The sequence below is a fragment of the Varanus komodoensis genome, unplaced genomic scaffold, assembly GCF_004798865.1.
Source record: "Varanus komodoensis strain SLA01 unplaced genomic scaffold, ASM479886v1 scaffold26, whole genome shotgun sequence".
NCBI lineage: Eukaryota > Metazoa > Chordata > Lepidosauria > Squamata > Varanidae > Varanus > Varanus komodoensis.
This window is the reverse complement of record NW_025335684.1, coordinates 10,113,152-10,139,956: the sequence shown is the minus strand read 5'-3', so window position 1 is coordinate 10,139,956 and position 26,805 is coordinate 10,113,152. Positions and strand designations below refer to the sequence as shown.

The following is a 26,805-nucleotide window of genomic DNA, read 5'->3' as shown; positions in this document are numbered from 1 at the left end:
TCTTCTCCAGGCTGAAGAGACCCAGTTCCCTCAGTCTCGCCTCATACGGCATCCCCTGCAAACCGGCCACCAACCTTGTGGCCCTACGCTGCACTGACTCCAACCTGGCTATATCCTTTCTGTAATGAGGGGCCCAAAACTGAACACAATACTCCAATTGCGGGCACACCAGAGTTGTGTAGAGTGGTAGTAATACCTCTCTCGATCTAGAAGCCACACTTCTGGCTATGCAACCAAGGCTGGCGTTCGCCCTCTTGACCACCGCATCACACTGCTGACTCATGTTTAGCCTGCATTCAACCAGCACCCCGAGGTCCCTTTCACAAGGGCTGCTCTCCAGCCATTTGTCCCCTAACCTGTACTTGTGACACCCATCCTATGCCCCAAGTGCAAGACCTTGCACTTATCCACACTGGACGCCATCCTGTTGTCTCCTGCCCACTTCCATAGTCTGTCCAGATCCTTTTGGATCTGGAGTACCTGCTCCTCAGTTGTGGCCACTGCTCCAGTTTTAGTGTCGTCTGCGAATTTGATCAGCAGACTGTTCACCCCTTCTTCCATGTCGTTAATGAAAAGATTAAACAGGATCGGCCCCAGGACAGAGCCCTGCGGGACCCCGCTTGTCACTGGCCGCCAAGTTGTGATTTTATTTTTAAATATAAACATTCATATATCCAGTCAGTCCTAGAGGAGATCAACCCTGACTGCTCTTTAGAAGGCCAGATCCTGAAGATGAAACTCAAATACTTTGGCCACCTAATGAGAAGGAAGGACTCCCTGGAGAAGAGCCTAATGCGGGGAACAATTGACAGCAAAAAAAGAAGGGGACGGCAGAGGATGAGGTGGCTGGATGGAGTCACAGAAGCAGTCGGCATGAGCTTAGGTGGACTCTGGGGATGGTGGAGGACAGGAAGGCCTGGAGGAGTGTTGTCCATGGGGTCGGACGCGACTTTACGACTAGCATCGCATAGCATAGCATAGCAAAGCATATTAATGAAGGCAGAACCAGGTTCCCCCGGGGTTAATCAGCCAGGGTGGTGTGCCACAGTGAATGGGTCAGACTAAAGCAAGCAATGAGTGGAAAACTCCTTTGCTCTTTTTCTGAAACCCCTTCCCTCTCTCTTTTTCTCCCTCTGACACTTACCCTCTTTCTCACTCCCTGATACCCCCTTCTCTCTCTCTCAATTCTCTTTCTGATAACCCTGTTTCTCATTCTGATATCCCCTTCTCTCTTTATGACCCCCTTTCTCTTTCTCTCTTTCTCACTCAGTCTGCCGCCCCCTCTCTCTCGCTCTCCCCTCTCTCCACCCAGCAAGCTGCCAGGAAGAGGAACATGGACTTTTGCCAGAGACTTGAACCTCAAAATATCTTAAGTCCACTAAATAAAATACAAGCGGGCTTGCGTCGTTGCTCGGCTTCGCCCACTGCTGATGCCCAGAACCGCCTCGCTCCACCTCCTCCTGTCTTTGTGCTCCCCAGGCAAATGACGGGAGGCACGAGACGAGGGGAGCAGCCGCTGCAGCCCCAGAGCAGTGCAGTGCAGCAAACCGGGCAGGCCATGCTGGGAAGAGGCCACAGAGGGGCTCAGCGCCCCTCCTTCCCAAGCCAGGCCCAGGAGGGTTCATAAGCAAAGCTTTGGGCAAAGGGGGGCAGAGAGGGGTCAACATCTCACTTTGTGTATGCGCAGAGTCTTGTGTATGCTTAGAGATTTCTTTGTAGGATAAAGACACTTACAAAAGTGCCAGAGAGTCTATCTTGCTGGGGAGGGAAAAGCCAGCTCATGGCACCAGTTTGGAAAGGCATCCTGCTTGAGCCTCCTGCATGCCTGGGAGCTGACCCTCCTGCGTAAAGATGGGCTGGGCTATGAAGACTCAGCACGACGTACGGCAGGCGCAAGAGGCAGCAGGTCCCTGGGCAGCAGCTGTTGGGCGCAACCGGCATGCCCCGTCGCCGTGGTGCCATGCAGCCGAGCCAAAGCCAAGCTGCCCCTCACCTGCACGACCGCGTTGATGGAAAAGGGGAGGAAGGAATGAGCCGTGTTGAGAATGTGGACCAGAGCCAGGGAGACGAAGGCCTTCTGCGCAGTCAAGACATTCCGCGCATCTGCCAACGTGTAGACTGCGAACACGATGAAGGAGATCTGGCGAGAAGAAAGCGGGGAAACGATGGAGAGGGCAGGCACTACGGGGGGCTCTTGGGGAGGCCGGAGGAAAGCACTCACCAGAAATGTTGACGACTGGAAAGACGCAAGGGAGGCAGAGAAGAGAAACTGGGACGTCCGGAGGGCTCGGAGTTCTTGGCTTCGGGCAGCCAGCACTTTGCCCATAAAGTTCTCCTCCCATCCGTAGAGTTTGAGCATCTTGATGTTGCCAAGAATGGTGCTGGTGAGTTTTGCACGGCTATCTTTATGCTTCATTTGAGCTTCCTGAAAGGCAGGGCCCCAATTCACATCACTGCTGTTACGAGCAGGAAAAATCTCTTGCCCGAACAAAGCAACTCGGAAGCAGCCATTGGCTGGGCCAGTGCCCGGGGTGGGCACGGTGGCCGTGGGCTGAGGGACCTCCTGAGAAGGCCGTCATTGGTGCGCACATGACAACATGCTAGGCAGCGGCGAGAACATCACGGCTGGAGTGCCACCACTGAAAAGGCCCCGCCATGAGTGGTAGCCCCGTTCTGCATCCCGTGCTTTGTACTTTGATAGAATCCCATGCTTCGCATGTGGAAGGGCCCAGATTCGATCCTCATGCTCTGCAATTGCGAAAGCGCTGGGGAAGGAGTGCAGTCCAGCAGCAGGGGCAAACCATTCCCCCCACCCCCAACCCCGGTGCCTCCCCAGTGTTTTGGTTTACAGCTGTTGTAACCCCCCTCATAATCGAACACGCAGCCAGGGCATGGCTCGTCACGGGTAGAAAGCATGGTCAGGGTGTCCTGTTCGCGTGAGAACAGGGATGTGCACGCTACGCAAGGCTGACAACAAAGCAGGCTACGCTCCGGCATACCGCAGACGTTACGCCCTTGTACCCTCGCTTGCTTGCTTTAGCACGATAAATGTGCAAATGGGGCTTGGTGGCTCTCCCCTATTGTTCGCTGTTATTCAAGCATAGTTGGAAAAGGGTATAAAAACTGCTGCCCTCCTTCTGCTCGAGACCGCACTCCAATGAGTGTCTGGTCCCTGCAGGTAATAAACCTCTTCTCTCGAAAATTCCAACTGGTCTCTGGTCTCATCTGTAAAACCATGGGACTCAACAACAACTTCCAACGTATCTGGTTGTCCCTGCTGGCTGAGGATAGTCCCAAGCATCCAGAGGAGTTAGAAGAAGGCTCATGCAGACCCTCAGAAGCTGAATCAGGGATGCATCTCATGGAGCACCTCTAGATGGCCACACGTACTACATCCATAGTGTGGCCTAGTGGTTAGAGTGTTGGACTGAGATTCTAGAGATCTCAGTCTCTTTGCCATGAAGCTTACAGGGTCACTTTGGACCAGTTGCAGGCTCTCAGGCTAGCCCACTCCCACGGGGCAGTTGGTACAATAAAATGGAGAGAAAGAGGTGAGGATGAGATCTGTCTCCTTGGACTCCTTGCAGGGAAAAAGGCCGGGCATATATATCAAAAGTATCCCCTTGGTTGCGATTCATACCTGGAACTGGCCTCTCTTCTTGGCGATTGCAAAGTTCAGCGGCAAGAGAAATACAAACACTAGAACAGCAGATAAAGCGGACGGTCCCAGCAGCTGCTCAGACATAAAAATGGAAAGCAATACATGAGTGAAAGTGACGTGGTAAGAACATTTTCAGGCGTGCACCTGTTCACCATGGACCCGACCGTCAGAAAGTGAGATCAAAGTCGAAACAGTAATGGTCAAAGTTAATACAGCTGCATTTAAAGGACCCTGTTCTCCCGCTTCGCTATTTTGCTAAATGGGCTTTTTCACCCTTCCAGCAACATCATTTCTGAGAGGGAGGGAAGGTTAAATTGCACCCTGGCCTCTCAGGCCTCCCCCGCCTCCTGAAATACCCCTCTGCCCCCTCTTCTCCAAGTTCGCTTTTCCAGCCTCGGAGAGCCACCTGCAATTGAGGAGTGGAGCTCCGATTCCCAGCTCTGGGGTCTGAGCACTAACGCTGAGCTCAGACTGAGCACATGAAACAACCCAGGCTCCCACAATGCCCTCTTGCCTGGCTGTGTCTCCTCCCGGAGTCTCCTAGTTGGCAGTTGAGAAGGGCTTTCTCTGCAGTGGCACCCTGTCTTTGGGATTTGCTTCCTAGAGAGACCTGCCAGGCGTCTTCACGTTCCCCTTTTCATTGCCAATTGCAAACTTTTCTGTTCTGCAGTTGTTTTGGTGACTAGCTGGGCTTTAATAGGTCTATTGACTTTTGAGAATTTTAGCTGCCAGACTATATTTACAGAAAACTATAAATGTGCTCCCCAGAGAGGTCCGCCTGGCGCCATCATTATATGCTTTTTGGCGCCAGGTTAAGACCTTTTTATTTAATCAATATTTTAATACGTATATTTTAATATTGAATTTTACTGCTGTATTTTTATGAACTTGAGGCCAGAGTGGGTTGTCAATTTATTTATGCTGTAAGCCACCCAGAGATGCAAGTAATTGGATGGCATACAAATTTAATTAAAATTAAAATTAAAATTTAAAAACTTAATATTGCTTTTATTATTAATTAAATCTTGATCTGACTGTTTATGATTTTCTTTGATAGTTCCTATTTCCATCTTTTATTGTCTTACTAACTGAATGTTATCTTTTAATTGGTGTTTTATCACTTACTGTAAGCTGCCCAGAGAGCCTTTCTGGCTATAGGTGCAGCAAATAAATGTAAATAATGAACATATTACACTTCTAGTATATTTACCTCAGGGAAGCTCAGTCCATTCACTATGGTGTAAAAGGACAGCAGTTGCTGAGAGGGGATCCCAGGGCCCATAGGGTAGTTCAGATACCCGAAGACATTCCTGTGACTTTGGAGGGAAATCGACCTCGGCTCCCTTCCTCCAGCACATCCCCCCCCTTCCCCCCCTGCAGGCACTGGGGAAAGAACCCGCAAGCTTCTGCTTTCCAAGGTCACAACACTGAACTTGGGGGACCACACAGAACTCAAAACTGGTGTGTCCGGCTGGGTGGGGAAGTGGGGGGGGGGGTTTCAACATGATTCTGTTTATTTTGTTTTTTCTGTTTATATTGTTTTATGACTGCTTTAAATTTGGTGCTTCTATAGATTTACTACTCTATTTAATATTTTTAGCTTGTGTCGATTTCTATTACTGTTTTAATTACTTAGATTTCTAAATCTTGATTCCCAGTAATGGGAATAACTGCACCATCGCAGACTTCCAGGGCCTCTCCCTTCCCACCTCCACCGACATGGGAGCTAGATGGGTTCACAGGCTACCCAGATGGGTTTAGGACTGGATATTGTATTTGGGGTTTTAATGTTTGTAAACCACTCAGAGAGCCCTCTGGGCTATTGGGGTGGTATATGAATGCAATAAATTAAAAATAAAAAAAATAAAGCTTCTCTATTCTCCTCGCCCTGCTACCTGCCCTGGACTTTTGGAAGCCTCCGGTCCAACAAGCAGAAATCCCCCAGGACTGCATCCTACATCCTAAATCGTGTTAATATCTGCTGGTATCCATCCTTGAAAGCCTTCTCAGCATTCTAGCTGTCAACACGCAAAGGGAATTGGGTGGACGGGAGGAACAGGTTTCTTGGAATTAAACACACCGAAGGACCTGCTTTTAACACCTGGCCCCTTTGAAGAGGAGCCTACCTGCTTCTCATTTACCTGCCAAAGGAAGATGAAGCAGATGAGGATACGGATGGGGGCGAGCCAAGTCCCGTTAAAATAGATAATGAGATCCATCAGCTTTTGCACGTCGACGGACACCAAGTTGATAATTTCACCCACTGTTGTTGCTTTCTTGCCCGCAGCTGACAGTACCAAGACCTACAGGAGATACAATTGGACCAAGCAGTTCCTGCATTTTCTGTGCCTAGAAAAAGAGTCATCAGAACTTGGGCCGGCCTGAACAGAGGGAGAGTCTGAATACATAAGGCTTCCAATGGCTTTGCTTAGAACAGGTAGACTGCCTGCAGCCTTCTCGTACCTGCTTATGGTAGCAGATACGAGAGAGAGAGAGAGAGAGAGAGAGAGAGAGAGAGAGAGAGAGAGAGAGATCAGCCAACTGCACGGTGTACCTTTCGATAAACAAGGCCCATGATGGCCGTCCTCAGTCTCATTCCCAAGACGACACACGTATACATGTACTGCTGTTCGAACAGGGTCTGCAGGCAGGCCAAGCAGAACATCACGGTGGCGCAGAGGTAGCCTTGCCATGGGGGAGCGGCAGGATCAGTGATGAAGTCCAGGAAGAGGCTACAAAAGGAGGGGGGAGAGCGGGTCGCAATCCGGAGCGAAGCAGCTGGCTCGGCCATCCCCTGCCACAGGTGGAAGGCAGAGGGCGCCGCACCTTTAGGGGGATGGGCTCGTGTGCCACTCTGGGTGACTCCGTTTTCCAGCCCCAAGGCTGGTTCGTTCTGAACAGTGGGACTTGTTAAAAAATAAAATGCAAAAATAAAACGTGCATGAAATTTCTCTAGCATTTTGTGCTCCTTTCTCCTAATACATGCATTTTTGTATGCACTTTTTTAAATATACATGCCTGGGGAAGCAGTTTTATGTCTATCACTTATTTTTATTTATTTGGATTACTTTTATCTCCCACTTTTCTCCCTTTTATAAGGAGCTCAGGCTGGCTGCCTTGGTCCTCCTCCTCCTCATTCTCACACCAACCCTGTGAGGGAGGTTGGGCTGTGACTGGCCCGAAGTCACACAGGGAACATCGTGGCCTGTGTGGGAACTAGAACTCAGACAGACCATGTCCCAGACTCTAACCATTACACCGTTACTCCATTTCAATGTTATTTTTTTTAGGATATGCTTGGCTTCGGCTCAACATCTGGAGATGCTCCCTAACGGCAACAGCTCTTTGTCAGTAGAATCGCCCCCTTTGAGGACTGGTGGACTCCCTTTCACCGGGTGTGTTGAAGCAGCGAAGGCGGCAACCTCTGGGGATGTGACCCCTGAAGGTTCCCCCACGGAAGGCCCTGCAGCGATGAGTGGCGTGCGCCAGATCACTGCCAGCCGCATGAGCTCTGCATGGTGCTGAACAGCACCCCCGACGAGGCCTCCCACCAAGGCCCCGCAGGGGTGACTTCTACAAAACTGGAAATGGGCGCTGCAGAGGCTGCGGACCCCCGACACCCTGTTTCCAGGTCTTTGTGGGATCCCAAGCACACACAGCAAGCGGAGCGTTGGTAGGTTTCCTCTGAGGCTAGCCATTTTCAGATGTCCACATACCTCAGTGTCTTGGGGATCAGAAACAAGAAGACATCACAGGTGACTAAACTGAGTGTCCCCAGAAGAAAGTACGTCCCAAAGACACTCCAGAAGGCTTTCAGCAGCGGCTTGGTGCTGCCCTTCTCCGGCTGGAGCAGGACGGTGGTCTCATCTGCCTCTTCCTCACTGGCTCGCTCCCTCTGTAGTTTCCTTGATTCCACCATTCTGAGCAGTGAAAATACGAACAGACTGCTTTGTTTTTTCCTTGATTTGATGGTACTTTCAGATTTGCCCTTCCCTCCCTTCTCCCAAGGAGCTTCACAAAAAAAAAGGTGGAAAGAATTAGGCTGCAAAATACAAAAGCAGCAGCAGCAGCAGCTAAAAGCCACGGAATAGTCCAAGGAACATAAAAGGGTCAGCGGAAGGACTGCTGCCTTGCTCTGCCCAGCCGGCTGCCCAACACGGCCACGCCTGCCCTGCCCTGCCCACCCCGTGGGGACCGGGCCTCCTTGCACAGATCTCGCCCTCTCCGACGGAAGCAGCTTCCCGGGAAAGCCTCCGTTAACCGCAGAATGGGAGAGGGACAATCCTCTGTGCAGACACACCTGGGTGTGGGAAGGGGCTCTTTTTCAGGCACTGCGCCAAATGCACAGCCATTGGGGTCATGGCTGCACAGCTGCGTTGACGTTCTGGATGTGGGTGAGCAGCATGGCCCTGCTTCCTGAATGCGTGAGGAAACGCTTCCGGAATGGGCTTGAGCATCCACTAGGCTACAAACCAGCGCATGGACGAGCGTCTTTTAGGATGCATCCAGGTGGAGTGCTGTCCAGAGGCACAGTGTAATTATTCTGCCTTCCTTCTTAACAGACTGTTTCACACACCAGAGAATTCTGTCATGTCAGAAAGCGCATCCCAGAACTCTGCTTCAGAAGATGGGAAGATGACCCAGTGCATCCTATTGATTTCCTCCCCCCGCCCCCCCCCCCGCCCGTTGCTTTCATTTTTTGTGTGCCATTGCTACTGCAGCAAAGAACCACCTTGCTGGATCAGACCCACAGTTCAAGCTCAGTGTCCTCTTTGCAACCAAGGGCCCACAAAAGACATCTGCAAACAATAAGGACTAGCAGCTTGCTGACTTCCATACAGTTGCTCTCATGTGCAAATACACCCACTGTGCCGTTCTTTCACGATTCTTTCTCCAGGCTTCCTCAATCTTGGTAATGATCTCGTTGGAGGAGTTCTCTTTTGCTAGGGACCACAGGTCTTCTGTCTGCAGAGGTTTCCAATAGCCTTTCCAGACCAGCCTGCGAAATAGAGGGCATCAACTGAGAGGAGAGGTGAGTTAACTAGATTTTAAAACCAAAGCTAAATAAGTTGGTATAATCACACAAGAAAGCGCCCTCAGCCAAAATCAACACCCCAAAAGCTTAAGGTAGCTACGCGAAGTGGCCCCGACTGACTGCGGAATTTAGCCCCATTTAATTCCTTCTTGGAATAATGTCATGCAAAGCCCCCTCCAATTCCTTCTTGGCATACTGTCCTGCATCAGCCACATTTTCTGGTAGCTATATTTAAAAGAAGTCCCTAAACAAATCTGAATTGATCAAGCCAACTGAAATTTATGGGCTCCGTAAGAACAAGATGCAAGACTATTTCTCTTCTTACCCAACAAACCACCAGAATGTGATTTTGGAAACAAAAGAGGCCCTGGATTCAGGACACGGGTTCTGCAAGTTTAAAGAATAGGACAGCTCTCAGGTTCACCTATATTAGGGAAATGTATGCACATAAGACTTCATTGGTAGATTATCGACATGCAGTTGATCAGCAAGGAATTCTGATTCTGAATTGTTGCACAAAAGCAACAAAAAGGCTCCCCATTCATCTTTATCTCTCCCCCCAGGGAAAGACAGCAAGTTTTTTCCCCTCAAAACAACAAGGACTAGAAACTTGAAAAAGAGAAATGGAAGTTAGACTCATGAAGAGAATGGTACACTCCCTCAGTGAAAAACAGAAGACCAAATGCTTACAGGGTCATTGAGCACTTTGGAGAAGAAGGGAGGTTGGTCTACAAAGCAGCACAGTACCAGTTCCAGCAAGACCAAAGCGAAATAAACATATGTGATAATATGTTGGGAAGGATCTTCTCTGAAGCCCTGCAAAGAATTGCAGATTATTAGAGATCTCTCCAGAAAAATATTCCCTTCAGATTAGAAACTGGTGTTGCAGATCCAATCTGAAACGAATTGATCACAAAGTCTCTTTAGGGCCAGTTTGGAGAGACATGTTTACATTATTGAACATTTAAGAAAATGCAGAAGTTAGTAATTTTAACATTTGAAAAATCTAAGTGGAGTGAAATGCAGGGTTAGAAATGTTACAAATACAACCACATATAATGGCTATTTAGCATCAGTTGAATGACTTAAAAATGCATTAATCTGTCCTTGGAGACTACTTTTCCAGAATTTATGACCATATCTATATCCTGCCTCTTGCTTCCCTTCAAGGAACTCGAGGCAGCTTACACAGTCCCCCGTCTCCTCTTAGTATTATCTGTACAACAACCCTGTGAGGTAGGTTAGGGTATGAGTCAGTGACTGGCCCAAAGTTACCCAGTGAGCTTTGTGGCTGAATGAGGACTAGAAACTGGTTCTCCCAGATCTCAGTCCAACACTGGACTGGCTCTCCCGAGAACCGAGTTCCCTGGCAAGAACGCATGACAGCTGAACCAGCTGATGTGGATAGCAAAGGGTTATCCAAATCTGCCTCTATCCTTCTGTTTGCTGACCTGCTACCTACAACTAAGGATGTGTGGTGTAGTGGTTAAAAGCATGGGACTGGGACTCAGGCGATCTGGGTTCGAGTCCTCGCTCAGCCATGGAGCCAACTGGGTGACTCTGGGCCAGTCACAGACTCTCAGCCCAACCTACCTCACAGGGTTGTTGTTGTGGGGATAAGATGCAGGAGGAGAATGATGTAAGCTGCCTTGAGTCCTTTGTAGGAAAAAGGCAGGATATAAATTGAATGAATAAATAAAATAAATTTTCATTTCATGGAGTGCCAGGGATCGTTCCTTCTGGCATCTTTTACTAGATTTTCTTTCTAGGGAAGCAAAGGACTTTTGGTCCATTTTGCAGTTGTGCATTCCTGCTACCATGCGTTAGTACAAGTGCAAATTCACACACAATTTGCCCCTCTTGTCCCTGCCAAAGAAAACAGTCTGCAGAATCCGCACAACTCAGACAAAGCTGACCCACTGCAAAATCGGCAGGTTGGGTTCACACAAAATCAAACACATGCTGTATTATTCTAATAGCCCGATTTAGGACGTAATTAATCCCATGGACTTACACCTTTCAGGGCATGTTGGATTTTAGAGCTAAAGGAGACCATAGCAGAGAAGAAAGTGAGTAACCAAAACACCAGCAAAATGCCAGAAGACCGGATGCCCTTCCGTCGTTCCACCTGGATTAGAAACACCACCAGGATCTAAGAAAAAGAGAGGGCAAAGAGAACAATGCTCATCCCATAATATAAGTCTAAAACCAGTTGGCACAATATAGGTTCATATCTGTAAAATGAGGCCACTCTCAGACAGAGGGAAAAAGGATCATAATCAAGTTATGAAGATGGGGGACCTGTGTTGCATTCCCATTGCAGCAACAAAACTGCACACAGAGAGGCAGGCCCTCAGACAGCTGCTGGGAGGGGGGTCTTGGCACAGACCACCCCTCCCATGCCTCCAAAAAGAAAAACTAGCAGCCTGCGGAGTCACGCACAGCTGTGCTGCAGTGTAACAGCCGTGGGCATCTGTGAAGGGAAAGAAGGGGAGCGAACCAGACCCCGCCAAGTGGCAACTGGTCTCTTCTATCCCCTCCTGTCCTCCCCACCCCTCAAGTCCCCCGAGGGGTCCTTATTCCCTCCAGGACACTCTTAGTACTCAGAAATGAGCTCCCTCCATTTCCAGTCTCCCAAGCCTGAATTATTCCACACAGAAGGTTCTGAACTCAGTATGAAGGTTTCTTTGAAAGCTCTAGAGACAGAAATGAAGTTCATTTCTACAAGGGAAAGGGAAGGGGAAGTATACAAAGATCAGAGAACCTGTCGGAGCAATGTGGGTGTCTTGATGTGCCATCAAGTTGTCTCCAGACTGCACTGACCCCATGAATGAATGCAGTCCAAAATCCCCTCCTCTTGGAACAAAGCTCCAGGCAGTAACCCCAAAGCCCTGCCTGACTCTGTCCCAGGCATGAACTAAGGATGCATACGGCAAAGCATGGGGCCCATTCCAGATCCAGCGGCCCAGAGGCAAGTTGACCCAGGCAGAGGAAAGTGAAGAAGGCCGCCATACGCCCTTGCTTGGTCCCAGTGGAGCCTGATTCTCCAAGGCTGTCGAGGTGGCGCAGCCACGCCATGCCTGGCTGCTGTCCATGGTGCTGAATGGTCAGGACCACGGAGAGCGCCTCAAAGGCCTCTTGGCTGGGGTGTTACTCAGGCTCCTGGGAATTCAGGGTACGTTCAGTGGCAGGCCAACTCACACAGAATTCCCAAACTTTGCAGGGAAGGGCAGGGTTCCTACAGGGACACCAGTGGGATCATTCAGCCCAACTAACTGCGTCTTAGTCCGGCTTTGATCATGCTATCGCTCAAGATCAAGATAACAGCTGTTCCGGTAGTCAGGTAGTTTCTCCATAGCCACTCCATTTTGACTCAGTGAAACAGCAAGAAAGAAAATTAGGTTCTTCATCAAAAACACAGAGCAACAATTCTGCATTTGATCAATATTCCAATTCCTCTTCCTTTGTTCCTGTCCTCCTTTGGGACCAAGTGATCTGTAATGCAGGACATCTGTAATTAAAATACCCAGATTTTGAAAAATGGAATTAGCTGCCCCATGTGTGTCAGTTAATGATGGGGAGCTGTTGCTGCAGCGGTGCGAAGGTGGGCACATACCCATCCCTCCCAAGTCTTTTTCCTTATCCAAATTCTGCCCCCTCCAAAGCCGGGAAAACTTGCACGGTTTCTCCTGCAGAAAGCACACTAGCTTCAATGCTGGGAGAAATCTTGGTCAGGGAGTTGGGACAGGGAAACAAAGGTTAACCCCCAAACTTCCCCAAATCCCCAAAGCAGCCACTGCTAATGAGTAGGAAAAACAAGAAATCAAACCTTGAAAAATGCTGGCAACAGATTGCTGCTTAGAGACTTCCAATGAGCATGCCACCCCTCCAAGTACTTGACTTCTTTATTGAACTGCTCTCAGTGCCAGGAAATTACTCTTAATGTTCAGCTGAAATCTCTTCCTCTATCTCTTACACCCATTAGATATGGTCTAACACTCCGGAGCGGGAAGGAATAACTCGTCCTCCTCTTCCATGTGTCAACCCATCAGGTGTTATCTCACAGGCACACCTGGCTGCCCAGGCCTTCTCTCCTCTATACTAAAAATTCCCCATTCTTTCATATGCTCGCTGCATCTAAAGAGGGCCCAGAAGCAAAAAATCAGGGCATAACCTGAAAGAGGTGGACAAAAGAATCAGAATTACCATTGTAATGACCAGCACGGCAGCAGTTAGGATGTGCCCCGGCGTCCGTGGAATCCCTCGGCTTACTTCCCAAAGGAGGTAGCATGTCTTTATGAAGCACAGCAGTATCAAGGTAAAGGCAAGAACCTGGGGAAAAGATGAATGTCATGGTCAGAGGAGCATGTCAACAGAAAGACTGGAAAAACGCCAAAGAAGGCATGGGCTCTTTGGGTTGGTTTTTGGAGCATGCTGCAGAGAAAACGGGGGGTCATTCTTCACTTTGGTTGTATTCAGGCAGCTGGGCTCCAGCCTCACCATTTTTGCTTTGAAGACAGCTGACATCCTGATGTATCCTCTGGAGCTTTTCCGCAGGTACAGGTAATACCAAGGAAGAGAGGCCCAAAGGTAAATGCAAGGAATCCAAATCAACACGGTGTTCTGGAAACATGGTGTAAAACTTGGGGTGTCGGCATACCATGTCTGGTTCCAGTTCTGCAATGACAAGAACTCAGGTCGTTATGATGGAAGAACCTGTATAGCGATGGGAGATATTTAAGCCATCTGCTTTTAACCATTTTATTACATATTGGATTAGTGTTATTTTATTGATAAAACATAAATCCTATTCATTTAAATGGTTCTACTCTGAAACTCTAAATAGGATTAATGCTGCATACAGCCTATGAAGTGAAAGATCTTATACAACTACTCCGAGAAAATGTTGGAATTTCTTGTATGGGTATTTGTACATATTTTGAATATCTTTCAGGGTAAAACTTAAGCACCACGTTTTTCTTTGCCAATTGCATTTATATCCCACCTTTTTATTTTGCACGGAACTTAAGCTAGATTACATAGTTCTGCTTGCAGCAACAACCTGTTGAAGTAGGAGAGGCTGAAAGCCCATGAATGGCCCAAAGTCACCCAGCTGAGTATGGACAAGAACCCACATCTCCAGAGCGCCACCACTGCAACCCCTCTAGCTGCAGTCGCTATTTGCAAACATGACGCCCCATACAATCCTGATGTAGAAGCATTTCGTTACAGCCAAGAGCAGATCCAAAGTTATTTATTTTTAAAGTCCAAAGTTTCTTGGCTCCCTCATACTCATAGGTCAACAGTGGAAGGTTTAGGAGGGCAGTTCTCCAGAGCAAAGGAACTAGGGGGTTGGCATTCAGGGGTTTTGTTTAGTTTTGAAGAGGAAGACCAAAAAATGCTGTGCCTGTATTTGGCTGGGTTTGCTCGGGTGTGGATTATTTAGCCGTGCAAGAACAGTGACTACAAGAGGAACATGCTCCCACACAGGGGAAAAAGCCCTACAACTCCCAGCATCCCCAGCCAGCTCCTTTTTCCTGTCTAAACATTGCACTTACGCACGTGTGAGCAGTTCAAAAGATACTAGTAGCTGCAGGGACTTTGTACGACTTTTTTCGTCTCCAAATGCACAGGAGGAAGGCGGCGCCAGCTACGGAAAAGACCCTGGCTTGCGGCACAGAAATGCACGAGCGACTTTGAAGCACCCCTGCTAAGGAAACCCGATCTGCAAAAAGGGATCTGGGCGCAGGGCAAGAGGGTGGCTTTTGATTTCCGGCGGCGGGGGGGGGGGGGGTAACTCAGCCTAAAAGACTCAAGGCGCGGGCAGCAGGGGGGCAGCCCACGTGGGGCGAAGGCCAGCTGGTCCGGGGCTCGGAAGCGAGCGCGCTCGCCCAGGCCTGCCTTCAGCCCGTGCCCACTGGCGGCTGGGGGCGCACGGCCTGCCAGAAATTCGGGGCGCCACGTGAAGGGTTCGGGGGCCCAGCCCGGGGGGCCCGCGCTAGCGCCGCCTGCAGGGGCGCGCCGCACGCGCACGAAGCCTCCTGCGGCGGAGCGGGCACTCCTCTCCTCCCCTGCCCTCCCGAGCACAGGCGAGCGCCCTTCGCCACGACCGGGGGCCGCGGGTCCGCCGCCCGGCTCGCAGCCGCCGCCTCCTCGCGAGGAAGGCGCCCGGCGGCCACTCACCCACAGCGCCGCGGACGGGCCGCGGCGGGAGCCGCACAGCCAGCTCGCCCCGCTCATGGCCGGCTCCTCGCCTCCGGGGCTGCGGTCCCGCGCCGCCGCGCGCCCCGCTCGGGCCGTCGCTTGCGCGGGGCGGGGACTGGCACTGGCCCCTGCGCCGCCCGCCCTCCCTCCCTCCAAGCGCCGAGCAGCGCCGAGAACAGGACCAAGCTTGATTTTGCAGATACAGGATTTTAAAAGGGGGGGGGGAGTTTCTGTGTGAGCTACTGAAGAAAGGGGCACTTGCTCTGAGGACGGAGGGCTGCTTGAGATGTTTTGCTTTTTGCTTTGCTGCCCGGAGGAAAGGGTGCCCCGGGCTCCACCCCAAGACAAGGTCCAAAGTAGCCCAAGAGAGCCAAGTCGACTTTTGCCCCGGAGGCAAAAAAATAAAAACTAAAAAACCGCAAGGGCAGCTCCTCCCACCTGCGGCAAATGTTGTGTGCGATGCGCTCATTTGACAAAATGAAAGGAGGACACAGTCAGGGTGCATTTCTGGGGCCGCTGGGAGTAAGACCACTGGATTCAGTGGGATTTACTTTTGAGTAGACATGGCTAGGATTGCACTGCAAAGGCCTGTGAACTAGTTGCTGCCCTTTCGAGGCGCCCCAGATCAGCTGGGTCTGCCTGGTGGGGCCAGATCCAAGTCCAGAACGGCCCGCTACAATTCCTCCCAACACACACATTAATCACGGCTTACGGCTGGCTGGCTTTCGGGCAATGGCATGCAAAGTTTAGACAACATTCCTTAGACATTTTGCACTAAAAAAAGAACAGCTATTGGTGAGAAAGTGTAATGGCACACTTGCTCTCTCTCCCTAAACACATACTGAGCCAGCCAGCTCTGACACCAGTGATTTGGAGATCCACAAATCCCACAATTAATTCCCAGCACCTGTCAACTGCTCTCATAATCATTGCTTCAATAAGCCCTCCGCAGGCTGTTCTCCCTAATTGTAGTGCCTTCTGATGCAACTACAGCCTCAATATGGGGATGATGGGAACAGTAGTTCAACGCACCCAGAGGGTACCAGGCAAGGAAAAGCTGTCTTCGGATAGGCATGGAGAGAAGAGCACCAGATGATTTGGGCTTTAACTCCCAGCATTTCTGGTCTTCTGCTATACTGGCAAAGGCTTCTGGGAGTTGAAGTCCTAAACCAGTGGCATTCAAATCTTCTTTCCAAACCCCGCCGAACTCGAATAACGGGCTGGCTATACGTCAAACAAACAACTGTCACTGACATCCACAGTCACTTCACAAAAGTGTTAGATATATTCCAATAGACCACGTTTTCCTTAAATTACAAGTTCTACAAGTTTATACTTTCCATGGTAAACAGGAAACGTGCATGAAGCAGCAATCATGAACTTCGGCAAGCTGCAGGGATAGGATTCGTAAGGTTATTGTGATTATAAAGTCCAATGGGCCTCAGGTTCGTTATCAAATGACTGAACAAGCTGTGCTAGTTAATGATTCTCCAGGCTGAGCAGCACCTGGAAAGGTAGGGAAGGAGCAACGCAGCTGTTGCGGGTTTATCAATTTAAGTGCTCCGTCTTGGAAAAGTCACCACCATCTCTGGCCCCTTTTGAAACACCAAAGGACAGGAAATACACCACCAGAAAGAAGAAGAAAAAAGAACAGTGCTTAAGGGTAACAGTTTAAGATTGGCTTGAGACCTTGAATGGGCCATATGCAAGAATATAAACATCGAGGAATCAAAGACATCAGGAAAGCATGACACATCTAGAAATTGAGTAGCAGATTAAAAACCCATCAGAAATTACAGAATTTAACATGTTTCGGTGTTTGCTTTTTGCAGTCAGAGGTAGAAAATTCCTTTGAGTGGTGAGAGAGCTGGCCCAGTAAGAATTTGGATATTCAAACTAGTTCCATAGTATCATCTCCCTGCCTGTGCTCTCCATTTGAGAGCAATTTGGGGGCTGGTCTCCTTTTCCCATGGAAGGAACCTGAACAGAAAAAACTCTGCAGATTGGAAGGGGGTGAAGGGGAACAGGCAGAGCGCTCTATACTCCAAAATATGAAACTTATGACTTTAAATTTACATGCCCTCTAGGGATGCCACTCGTGGATAAGGTCAAGTTATTTAAATAAATAATTTTCATTAGGGCATGAATTAATGCACAGATAACAACTTAGAAATAATATCCATTCAAAAGAAACAGTGCATCTTACCAAGGATGGAGGACACTAACCAAATGCCCACATTTCTTCCTTCATCCGTCTGCTGTTCAGATCTCCAATATTTGTTTTTAAATCAGTCCTGGACTGGTCAGCCTTTCCAATAGAAGACAATCCTCCATAAGCGAAGATATATGGCCACCCTAAATCTTTAGCCAGTTTGCTCAGCAGTTAAGTCCTGCAATATTCAGTTCAGCCCAATTAAGGATACAGAAGACTAGTGGAGCTTTGTAGCTTGGGCTAAGGCAAGCAAGTTTTGCTTCCCGGACTGAAGTTTTGAGGTGAAGTCCTATTCCAGAGGATTGGACATGCAAGTGGACTGATAGCTAAATCTGGTATCTGCAACGGGACCAGCAACATACACAGAACAGAGCATACACAATCAGCTCTTTGGTCTTTCACACCGTGTAGTTCATCTCCACACCCAGACTGCTGCTTCACTCAGCCGAGTCGAAACAGCCAGCCCGCTTTTAAGCACCATCCCAATTGGGTTCCTCAGGAGTAAGCAGTGGATGCAAATATAAATGGGGTACAGGTGCTCATGACTTTCTCAGTAGCCACATGCTCAAGGAGGGGCCAAAACTGCAGCGAGCTGTGTGGATTCCTACCAAAACCCCCCTCAGCTGCAAGATTTTTAGTCTTTCCCAGGAACAGGCCTTTTGCGAAGCTACAGGAACCTTTTGCCACAGCCTTCAGAATGGCACGTTCCCTCCGAACTTAGTTGAAATCCTCACAGCTGCTAGGACAAGGTGATGAATTTTCCACCAGCGATACATCCTTCAGTGCTGTGGTGTAATTTGGGGGTGGCGATGAGTTCCGTTAAGACCCATGAGCACGACAAATTGCTTTCTGTAGCTGCAGCCATCAAAAAATGGTTTGCGAAGATGGATCCGCACAGCTGCCTGCACTTTCAGATTCTTGACAGAGTGGCTAGGCAGGCTGGCAAGGAGAGTGTCTGCGAAATTCACTATCACGCAAACCCAAAATTCAGTATTACCCAACTGGGGCTGCTCTTCTTAAATCGAGACCGGAGACAAAAGCCAGCATGCTTATGCGTCCCTTCCCTTGCATGCGTCCCTTCCCTGCATGCAGGAAGCCAGCACTCCAGGGAGCAAGGGAGAGCGAAGAACGCACGCGCAAAGCGAGCGGCTGATTCGCCCCGCGTTCTCACGTGCAGGCGACCCCGCTCGAGGGCCAGCGCGACCCGCGGGGAGCCAGGGGCCTCCGCGCCAGCAGGGGGCAGCCGCCCGCCCGCGCGCGCCTCGCCCTCGGGGACGGCTGCGGCGCTCGCGCTCGCGCATGCGCCGCCCGCCTGCCTGACTCAGCGCTGGCCTTCCCTTTCCGCGGCGGCTCCGCGTGGGGCGGCCAGGGGGGAGCCGCGATGCCGCGGGGGTGGGCGCCGCTGGCGCTCTGCTGCTGGGGGGCGCTGTGGGCCGCGGCGCGCGGCTCCGAGGACATCGTGGTGGGCTGCGGGGGCTTCGTCAAGTCCGACGTGGAGATCAACTACTCGCTGATCGAGGTGAGCGCCGCGCCCTGCTAGGTAGGCACCCGCGGGGCGGGATCGCCCGCTGCCGCGCGGTGCCCGTCTGGCGTGGTGCGCGCAGGCTGGCGATCGGCGACAGCAGGACGCGCCCGTGGACTCGATAGCCAGGCAGCGCTTCATCTCTGAATTGGGTCGCTGGGAGGGCATGCAAAGAGACACGTGGGAGTGGAGTCAGGCACAGAGGACGTGTGACCCCGGCTCTCGGGCTGAACACCCTTTCCTGGGCTGGGCATGTGGTCAGAAGCATCCTGGTGCGCAGTCCCTGGGCCGGTATGTTGCGCCTGACTCTGGTTGCTAGGTTTCAGGAAAAAAAGAACCGAAGTCATAAGTTAGAGCAGCCTTCCCCAAACTGGTGTCCTCCAGAAGTTTTCAGTGGCATTCCTGAGCACTGGTCATACAGGCTGGTGCTGATGGGAACTGGAGTCCAAGAACCCTTGGTTGGTGCCAGGTTGGGGAGTGCTTATGGGACCTGCTGTGCTTGCACAGGGAAATCCTGGAGTCTTATCAGCTGGAGGACGTGGACTCTTGGAGCTGAGGAGGGTGGGGGTTGATTTAAAGAAGAGACTGCCTCAGTGCCTGCTTAGCCCAGGAGCTGGTTCTTGGGAACAAGGCTGGACTGCGCTCTCACTCTGACACACATTCTTTCAGAACTTCCTGTTTTCTCCCCAAGTGTCTTGCCTAACTGAGGAGTGAACAGTTAAATGGTTAGCAGCTGGATCCTCTGGCCAATCTGTTGCAAATCTCTGTCTTTCGCCTGCTCCCAGGCAAGAGTGGTGAGATAAAGCAGGTTCATCCAGTTCTTTTCACATGTTTGCTTCTTTCAAGCTGGCACTCTTGTTACATTGCCAGCCCTCAGTTGCATGTTCAGTTCCCCGGGGCTCCTCCTTCCACTGCCCAAATGGCGCTTCTTCCTTCTCCTCTCCCGCCCCACCAAGAGGGTGGAAGCAACATAGGGGACTGCTAAGGTTTGCTGATGTGCCCCCCCCCCCATTTTAAGGGGAATGCAAAAACACCCGCTGAGAATTGAGCTTGCTAAGTGTCTGTGGAATGCTTGGTGTCTTTTGGAATCGGAGGCAGCGCCACCCAAGAAAATGAAGGAAAAGAAAAATGGCATGGAGTCTCCAAGAAGTCATGGCTGGCCGGCACTTGCGCTATGCAGGAGCTCCTGCTTTTTTGCTCGCTTAAAAATAAGCCAGAGAGAAAAATACACCATCGATCAATTGCCAGTTCGCACCTAGGAAGCCAAATTGCCCCTGCCCTTGCTTCAAGCCAGCAGCGGGTTTTAACATCTGGATGGCAGCCTGTTGCCCTCCAGATGCTTCAGGCTAGAATCCCCATCGGCCCCAGCCAGCTGGAGCAGTGGTCAGGGATGCTGGGTATGGTGCAGACCATTTGGAGAGTGAGGTGTGTGCTTCTGGACTGGTTAGATTGCTCCACTCCTGGCACTTCTGGGTTTTTTTAATGCCATCCCACTCTACCGTTATCCCCTTCAGATGTTTTGGGCTGCAGTTTCTGGATTCCTGATGGCTGGCCATGCTGCCCGGGCCTGATGTGAGTTGCAGGCCAAAACCGCTGGAGGGCACTGGCTCAGGAGGACCGCTGGTGGCCTGTTTGACTTCGTGTTGTCCAACTGTATAGCAGAATGATCATGTCCCCGTTTTCCTTCCCGATAGATCAAGCTGTACACGAAGCACGGGACCCTGAAGTACCAGACGGACTGTGCGCCAAATAACGGTTACTTCATGATCCCTCTGTATGATAAGGTAAGCAGCCGCTCGGTATCTGTAATGAGAGAAGGCATACAGCCTCTCCTGCTCTGCTCCTATTACGTTTCCTTCTGCTATCAGGAACAAGCTCTGGTGAGACCAGAGCTCAGAACGCACCACGTAACCAGCAGGGAAAACAGCATGCCCGGATCGCGCCTTGTCCTTGTAAGGAAGCCCACGGATGCCTTTCCTGGCCTGCCTGCTCGGTGGAGCAAGCATTTGTGGGCGAAAAGAAAGAGCCAACAGAGAGGAAAACTTTTAGAAGGGCGGCCATGTTGGCTTGCAGTGTTAAACCCACCCCAGTAATGCAGCCTGGAGGGAATGATGGGCCTTGCAGTCCAACATATCTGGAAGGCACCTGCTTGGGGGAGACTGCACTAGATAGACCTTGAGCACCTGAGCACCTGAGCATCCCCCATGGACTAGAGAAAGCTGATGCCTCCAGATGTTTGGACCTGGGCCGCCCATCATTTCTGACCATTTGCCACACCGGCTGAGGCTGACAGCAGTGAGAGCACGAACCATCCGGAGCACACCAAGGATGGAAAAGGCTGGGCCAGCGGCTGGGGCATTGGGTGGCACTCATGGAAGGTCCCAGGTCATTCCTCTCCATCTCCGGGTCAGCCTGGGAAAATTCTCCTGCCCGAAATGCTGGGCAGCTGCGACCAGTAGACAAGGATTGGGCTAGAGGGGTGGGTGGCTGGAGAAGGAGGACTCTGTGTTTCCGTAACTGAATTAAAAATAAATAAAGCCCTCCTGACCGAAGCTGCCTTAGCAGGTTAACAAGTCCTTTCTAGGCCCAAACTGGTAGGAAGTTGCAACATTGACACATGGAGACAGAGTGAGTCAGAAGGGGCCTCCTGGGCCAACTAGGCTGACCGCTGGCTCCACTCATGACATGCCTACCCTGTGCATGTCCTGCCTGTCCTCAGTGGAAGTTGAGGCACAGGCCTTCACGCTCGTTCCCAGTTCCTTTCCCTGGGCAGCTAATCTTGAATACCGCCTTCCCAACTTGGTGCCCTCAGCTGTGTTGGGATGCAGCTCCCAGTGCCCAACCAACATGGTGTCCTCCGCAACCACCAGAGAAACGTGAACAGGTGGTGGAGGATGGATGGAGTAGTCTGTACCTGTCCTTCCCAGCCAGCTTTTTCAATCTCCTGCACAGAATTCCATGTGGCCTGTGGTGACCAGGTGGGCGCAAACACAGGGCTTGGCATGTTCACATATACGATTGGATTCTGAGCTGGACGGTTGGGCTGCTGAGCGTGCTGCGGCCTGCCTTGAGATGTTCTTCAGCATCTCTCGGGGGGTCCTTTCCCAGCCGCCTGCCTCTTAGAGCTCCAATCCAACAGGAGTGGCTGCACGCTGAACCTGGGAGCATAGTTGTCTCTGTGCCCATGCCTAGGCTTTTGCATGCCCATTCATTTCGACTTGCATCCTATAACATCTGTGCCTTAAAAAAAGGATGCGAATTTATTAATTAAATTTATATTCCACTCTCCGTAACAGATTGCAAAGCTGCAAGTGACTTTCCCCCCAAGTTGGCTTTCATGCTCATTGCAAAAAATGCCTGTGCTTTCTCTTTTAGGGGGATTTTGTCCTCAAAATCGAACCTCCGCAAGGGTGGACGTTTGGTACGTACCTGTCTGTGTACAAATGGTTCCAGCTGCTTTTAGATCAGAAGGACTTGCTTTTCATCATAGCCGAGGCTTCTCCCCCAAGCGAAGGTGCTGGTTTGGGTGCCATGCTAAATCAGGCCAGGACAACCTGTTGCCTACTGGATGTTTTGGACTGCAGCTCTCATAACCCCCAGTCAGCAGGCCCAGTGGTCGGAGCTGGTCAAAGCGACAGTCCAGAATTCCTGGAGAGCACCAGTTCCCTGCCTCTACTGGCTAAGCCATTGGTAGGAGCAAGAAAGGCTGCCTGTTGTACTGACTTAGAATGCAGCTTTGCTTACGTGGGCACTGTCTGCCCCGGGTGGTTGTGGGTGTCCCTCTCGTCACCTTGCCAGGCTCCCCGCCCTCCCCACCCCAAACAATTCTGCTGCTTCAGCTTTTCAACGCGACCTGCTTTGCTTTCTGAGACAAGGAGTATTTTAGGACTAGCCACACCTGCCAAGGGAAGCCCCTTTAGAAGACCTTTTTATTTAAACGTCATTTTAATTGTTAAAAATATTTGCTTATTTATCTGGCCAGGGCGACTTCTTTTACATTGTTATTTATTTTATATTGTTAATTTTATATTGTTATTTTTGTATTTTATTGTATTTTATTGTGTTGTAAGCCGCCCCGAGGCTTCGGCAAGGGGCGGCATAGAAATGTTTTAATAAATAAATAAATAAACGTGGACGCACGTCCCCCCCCCCACCTGAAAGCGGCCGCAGGAGTGCCCACGATGCGCTCGCCAAACACTGCATGTGCTTGCTGATCCACGGAGTCGGGGAGCTCAGAGCTGCTGTGGCTGCTGTGGGTCTCCAGGGCACGCAGCTGGTGCCTCCTTGAATCCAGGGACTGACCCTGCGGGCCGTGTCCGTGGCATATGGGCCTCCGCTGTATATCTGCTGCATACGGAGAGCTGGATGTTTTTATGCCAATGTAATAAATAAATTCTTAGAATAAAATAGGCTCTTCACGGACCTGCCACCCTTCCCTAATGGTAAGAAGGTCCTAGCTTGTCCCTTTCCTTCTTCCTTCATGTAGCATTCCTGAAAGGAGGAGCTGCGGTTGCAGCTGAGCTTGGCCTCCAGGTCCAGGCCATCACTGGCGAATCGTAACTCTTAATGCAGCATAAAAAACTGTGGGTGGCAAGCAGCGTCTGAGAGGCCATCTGGCACCCTCCAGATGTTTTGGGCCGCAGCTTCCCAAATCTTCGGCCAGCATGGCCAATAGCCAGGGACTGTTCTCTGAGACTGGCCCTGGAGAAGTGCTCACCCAAACAGTCCCTTTAAAAAATGTGGTTCTTGAAAGCTCAAAAGGGGAAAGTTGGCTAGAACTCTGAGTTCTGCAGTCTGGGTGCCACCACTGAAAAGGCCCTTTCTTGGTGATTTAGCACTGATTGAACTGAGTAGGTTTAAGGACTGAGTAAGGCCTCCTTTGAAGACCAAAGCATGGATACATTTTCGTACATACATAAAATCAAAGAGTTTGTTTCCCCCCGACACAACCTTCTGTCCCCGTTTTATACATGTGCAAAATCTGTGCCCATTGATTGGATTGTATCAGATGCTTTGAATCCAGTGCTAGTGTAACCTGGGTCCCATTCTTTTCAGTAGGTCTACTCTGAGTTGAACTAATATTGTCAACAATAGATCAGCAGAGTAAAGATTTAGTGGAGTAACTAAGGCTGCAATCTCAATGCAAGTACTTGAGAGGTACTCCCAGGTATTTGAGCAAACGTACGTGGATGATATTGTAAACCAGGTGGCAGCTTCTGTTTTCTCATTGCCCAAGGCCTCAATCCTCTTCGCTTTAACCTTAGTTCAGTGTGACTTACTTCCAAGGAGAGACGTACAGGATTGGCCTCTTAAGTGACCCAGTACAGAAATGGTTCTGCAAGAAATGAAATGGGATTCTCTGGTGAAATTTGGCCAGGGGCTTTGCAAGTGTTGCCCATCTTCCTGAGCAAGAAAATGCATTTCTTTCCCTCCGTTGTTCCCAACATTTACCCTCTCATTTTCCTTCCTAGAGCCAACAAGTGTGGATCTCCACGTGGACGGTATTAACGACATTTGCACGAAAGGAGGCGACATCAACTTTGTTTTTACCGGCTTTTCTGTCAGTGGGAAGGTGAGGGGCTTGGCTCACTTCTGGAGGGTCACAGACATGTGGGGATTTGTCTGCAGGGACTCCAGCCCTAGGCCCCAACCTTCCCTGTGGGGCATGCTTCCACATCTGAAATGTGGGAGGCTTTGGGGCGGACTCCCAAGATCTTGCAGTTGCTTCCCTGTAGTGATGGAGTTAACTGCTCCGCCTTGTAGCTTGAACAGTCGCCGCCGTTTCAGCCAGCGCCCGTTTCTGTTGCAAAATCAAGTTCCCTTTCTGTCTTCAGCGTAGTGAAGTCATTCCAAGAAACAGGATCAGACTGGATACAGAGGATTGCTGCAAGGGCTTCATTTCCTTCTTCCTTTCTTAATATAAAAAAGGGGTGAGGGGTTTTGGTTTTTATTTCCCCCCCCCGGGTGGGGAGAGGTCTCCCTGTCTTCTATTTTCCCCCAGAATAAGCTTCTCAGAGACGTACATCTTCAGGTTCTTAGGTGGGATGACAAAGGGAGGAAGAGGAGGGTGTTAAAATAACCTAACCTGGATTTATCCTTGACATGTGTCAACCTGGCGGCTCTCCTGCTCCCAGAGAGGCTTAAACTGTGAATTCCCTCTTTGAATATCTTACGTGGTTCTCCTTTGTCTGTGAGCTGCCTCGGCAGGACTTGAGCCCTGACCAGCGGTACAGAAATGCTTCTAATAAATGAATGGACAAGGCGATGGATTGCCAGGGGTGTTGTTTTTCCCCTGCAAGCTGAGATGTCGTGATATGATCTTCATGCAGGTTCTCAGCAAAGGCCAGACCCTGGGCCCGGCTGGAGTACTCGTGGCCCTGCGGAGTCCTGGGTCAGAGGTGAACATACAGACCGCATCCACCCAGCCTGGAGGAAAGTGAGTTGCAACTGTGTCCCTGTGGACTACAAACTTGAGCGTTGCTTTTAAATCTTCCATGGGTGTCCTTGCTTAAATACCCATGGGTAACTTTTGCCTCTTGTTGATTTTTCTGTTGTTCGACGCAGACTTCTCCAAAATAGTGCTGGCTGGGAATGATGGAAGTTGTAGTTTGACTCATGGCAGGGGCACCAGGTTGGGAGAAGTCTGATTAGGAGAGCTGGTAGAAATCTCTAAGGCTCCTCTGGTTTCTGAAACGTTCCCTTTTCCACAGGTATGCCTTTTCTAAAGTGCTCCCTGGAGAATACGAGATCTTTGCTTCTCATCCCACCTGGGTGCTAAAACAAGTAAGTGCTGCTATAATTTTTTAGTGTTAGGAAGACAGCTTGCTTCTCTCCTCCCACCCAGTAGATGCACACCTATATAACGAAAGCGTCCCAAATCTTTTCAAAGAACAGAAGAGAGGATGGTTTAATCGCTAGCACAGTTTTATATGTGCAATTACGAGATGATAACCAAAATATAGTTAACTGTTACTATGAAGGAATGAAAGGACCATTAAAAATGTGATAGATTATAATTCTGAACAAAGTTAAATGAGCTGCCTACACATTCACAAATCTGTGTTCACTGCCCGGTCCTCCTCTCTGCTGTGCTTGGGTTGTGAGGCTAAGGGGCTGTGTCCATTCTGAGGGTGTCAGAAGGACTCTGTGTATGAGTTGACATATTTGTATGGAGCAGGAGTGCAGAACCTCAGGCCCAGGGCCAAAATGGGCCCTCCGAGGACCGCAGTCGGTCCCTCTGGTATTCCACAGAAGGCCACACCTCTTTCCCCGGTCCCATCCTTTTTCCTTCCAATCACCAGCCATTTTGAAGTTTCACGACGGCTGTGCAGTCTCCCCAGCACAGTCGAAAACCTGCTTGGTCTTCAGGGAGGCTTAGCTACCTGCAAGAAGAACCGTAAGCTTCAGTGGTTGGTAATCGTAGCAGTTTGGTTCTCTGCACTGCTGACCTGTGACCCACAATATCCTCTCTGGGTTGGAGTTCGGTCCCTGATTAAAAGATTCTACAGGGCACAGAGTTTCTGCCAGGGAGGGAGCTGGTGTATATACGGCCTTTGTCAGAATGCACTGGGGGACTTGCCTGCACGGACCGCGGACCCCTTTTATGTGTCCTCCTGACATGCAAGAGGGAGTCATCTGGAACCCGCATATCCCTTCGATCTCTGCCATCTTCTGTCTGCCAGGTCAGCACGACGGTTCGAGTGACCAACTCCAACGCTCTCGCCTCCAGCCCTCTGGTGGTGGCCGGGTACAACGTCTCTGGATCTGTCCGAAGCGACGGGGAGCCCATGAAAGGCGTCCTGTTCCTCCTTTTTTCCTCTTCGGTGAACAAAGAGGTCAGCGGTTGGTTACACAAAAGTGCCTTTTGACATTTGCAGAAAAGTGAGAATGTCCCCATGCCTGTTTTCTCTTGGGCATGAACACAACTGACAGAAATTGGGGGGCACAAAGGTTTGGCCTGAGGAAACAGGAGAACGGACTGCATCGTTTCAAAGTACTGATGGTGGAAGTCAGAGTTCTGGATGCTCATCTCTCTCTCTCTCTCTGCCCCTGCATGTATCAAGTTAGCACCCCAGAATGAGAGAGAGACAGTTTGGAATGGAGAGGGAGTGACATGCTCGGCAGCATTCAAAAATGGCACCCCATCCTGTTCGGCAGTTTGCTTATTTATT

At 50.4% G+C, this 26,805-nt stretch overlaps 2 protein-coding genes across 4 annotated transcripts in view; one reads left to right on the top strand and one right to left on the bottom strand.

Annotated features, from left to right (window-relative positions):
* Positions 1 to 14,945, bottom strand: part of LOC123025211 (ATP-binding cassette sub-family C member 6-like) — a 36,573-nt gene extending 21,628 nt beyond the window's left edge. The window contains exons 1-13 of one of the 2 annotated variants that reach the window (XM_044433750.1): positions 14,880 to 14,945; positions 13,197 to 13,373; positions 12,903 to 13,028; positions 10,711 to 10,848; positions 9,387 to 9,512; positions 9,022 to 9,083; positions 8,529 to 8,660; positions 7,378 to 7,581; positions 6,216 to 6,393; positions 5,803 to 5,964; positions 3,641 to 3,733; positions 2,222 to 2,425; positions 1,994 to 2,140 (exon numbers count right to left, since the gene is read on the bottom strand). In XM_044433750.1, the coding sequence (XP_044289685.1) occupies positions 1,994 to 2,140; positions 2,222 to 2,425; positions 3,641 to 3,733; positions 5,803 to 5,964; positions 6,216 to 6,393; positions 7,378 to 7,581; positions 8,529 to 8,660; positions 9,022 to 9,083; positions 9,387 to 9,512; positions 10,711 to 10,848; positions 12,903 to 13,028; positions 13,197 to 13,373; positions 14,880 to 14,936 (1,806 nt within the window). In that variant the 5' untranslated portion in view covers positions 14,937 to 14,945. Of the gene's footprint in view, positions 1 to 1,993; positions 2,426 to 3,640; positions 3,734 to 5,802; positions 5,965 to 6,215; positions 6,394 to 7,377; positions 7,582 to 8,528; positions 8,661 to 9,021; positions 9,084 to 9,386; positions 9,513 to 10,710; positions 10,849 to 12,902; positions 13,029 to 13,196; positions 13,374 to 14,879 lie in introns of both variants that reach the window. The other variant, XM_044433749.1, reaches the window with a different exon arrangement.
* Positions 14,946 to 18,456: 3,511 nt separating this feature from the next.
* LOC123025027 (nodal modulator 1-like) overlaps positions 18,457 to 26,805 on the top strand; it is a 38,588-nt gene continuing 30,239 nt past the window's right edge. Inside the window, exons 1-7 of one of the 2 annotated variants that reach the window (XM_044433438.1) lie at positions 18,457 to 18,631; positions 20,329 to 20,418; positions 22,010 to 22,055; positions 24,106 to 24,206; positions 24,964 to 25,070; positions 25,345 to 25,417; positions 26,317 to 26,469. In XM_044433438.1, coding sequence (XP_044289373.1) covers positions 18,494 to 18,631; positions 20,329 to 20,418; positions 22,010 to 22,055; positions 24,106 to 24,206; positions 24,964 to 25,070; positions 25,345 to 25,417; positions 26,317 to 26,469 — 708 coding nt within the window. In that variant the 5' untranslated portion in view covers positions 18,457 to 18,493. Of the gene's footprint in view, positions 18,632 to 18,857; positions 18,926 to 20,328; positions 20,419 to 22,009; positions 22,056 to 24,105; positions 24,207 to 24,963; positions 25,071 to 25,344; positions 25,418 to 26,316; positions 26,470 to 26,805 lie in introns of those variants that run through there. The other variant, XM_044433439.1, reaches the window with a different exon arrangement.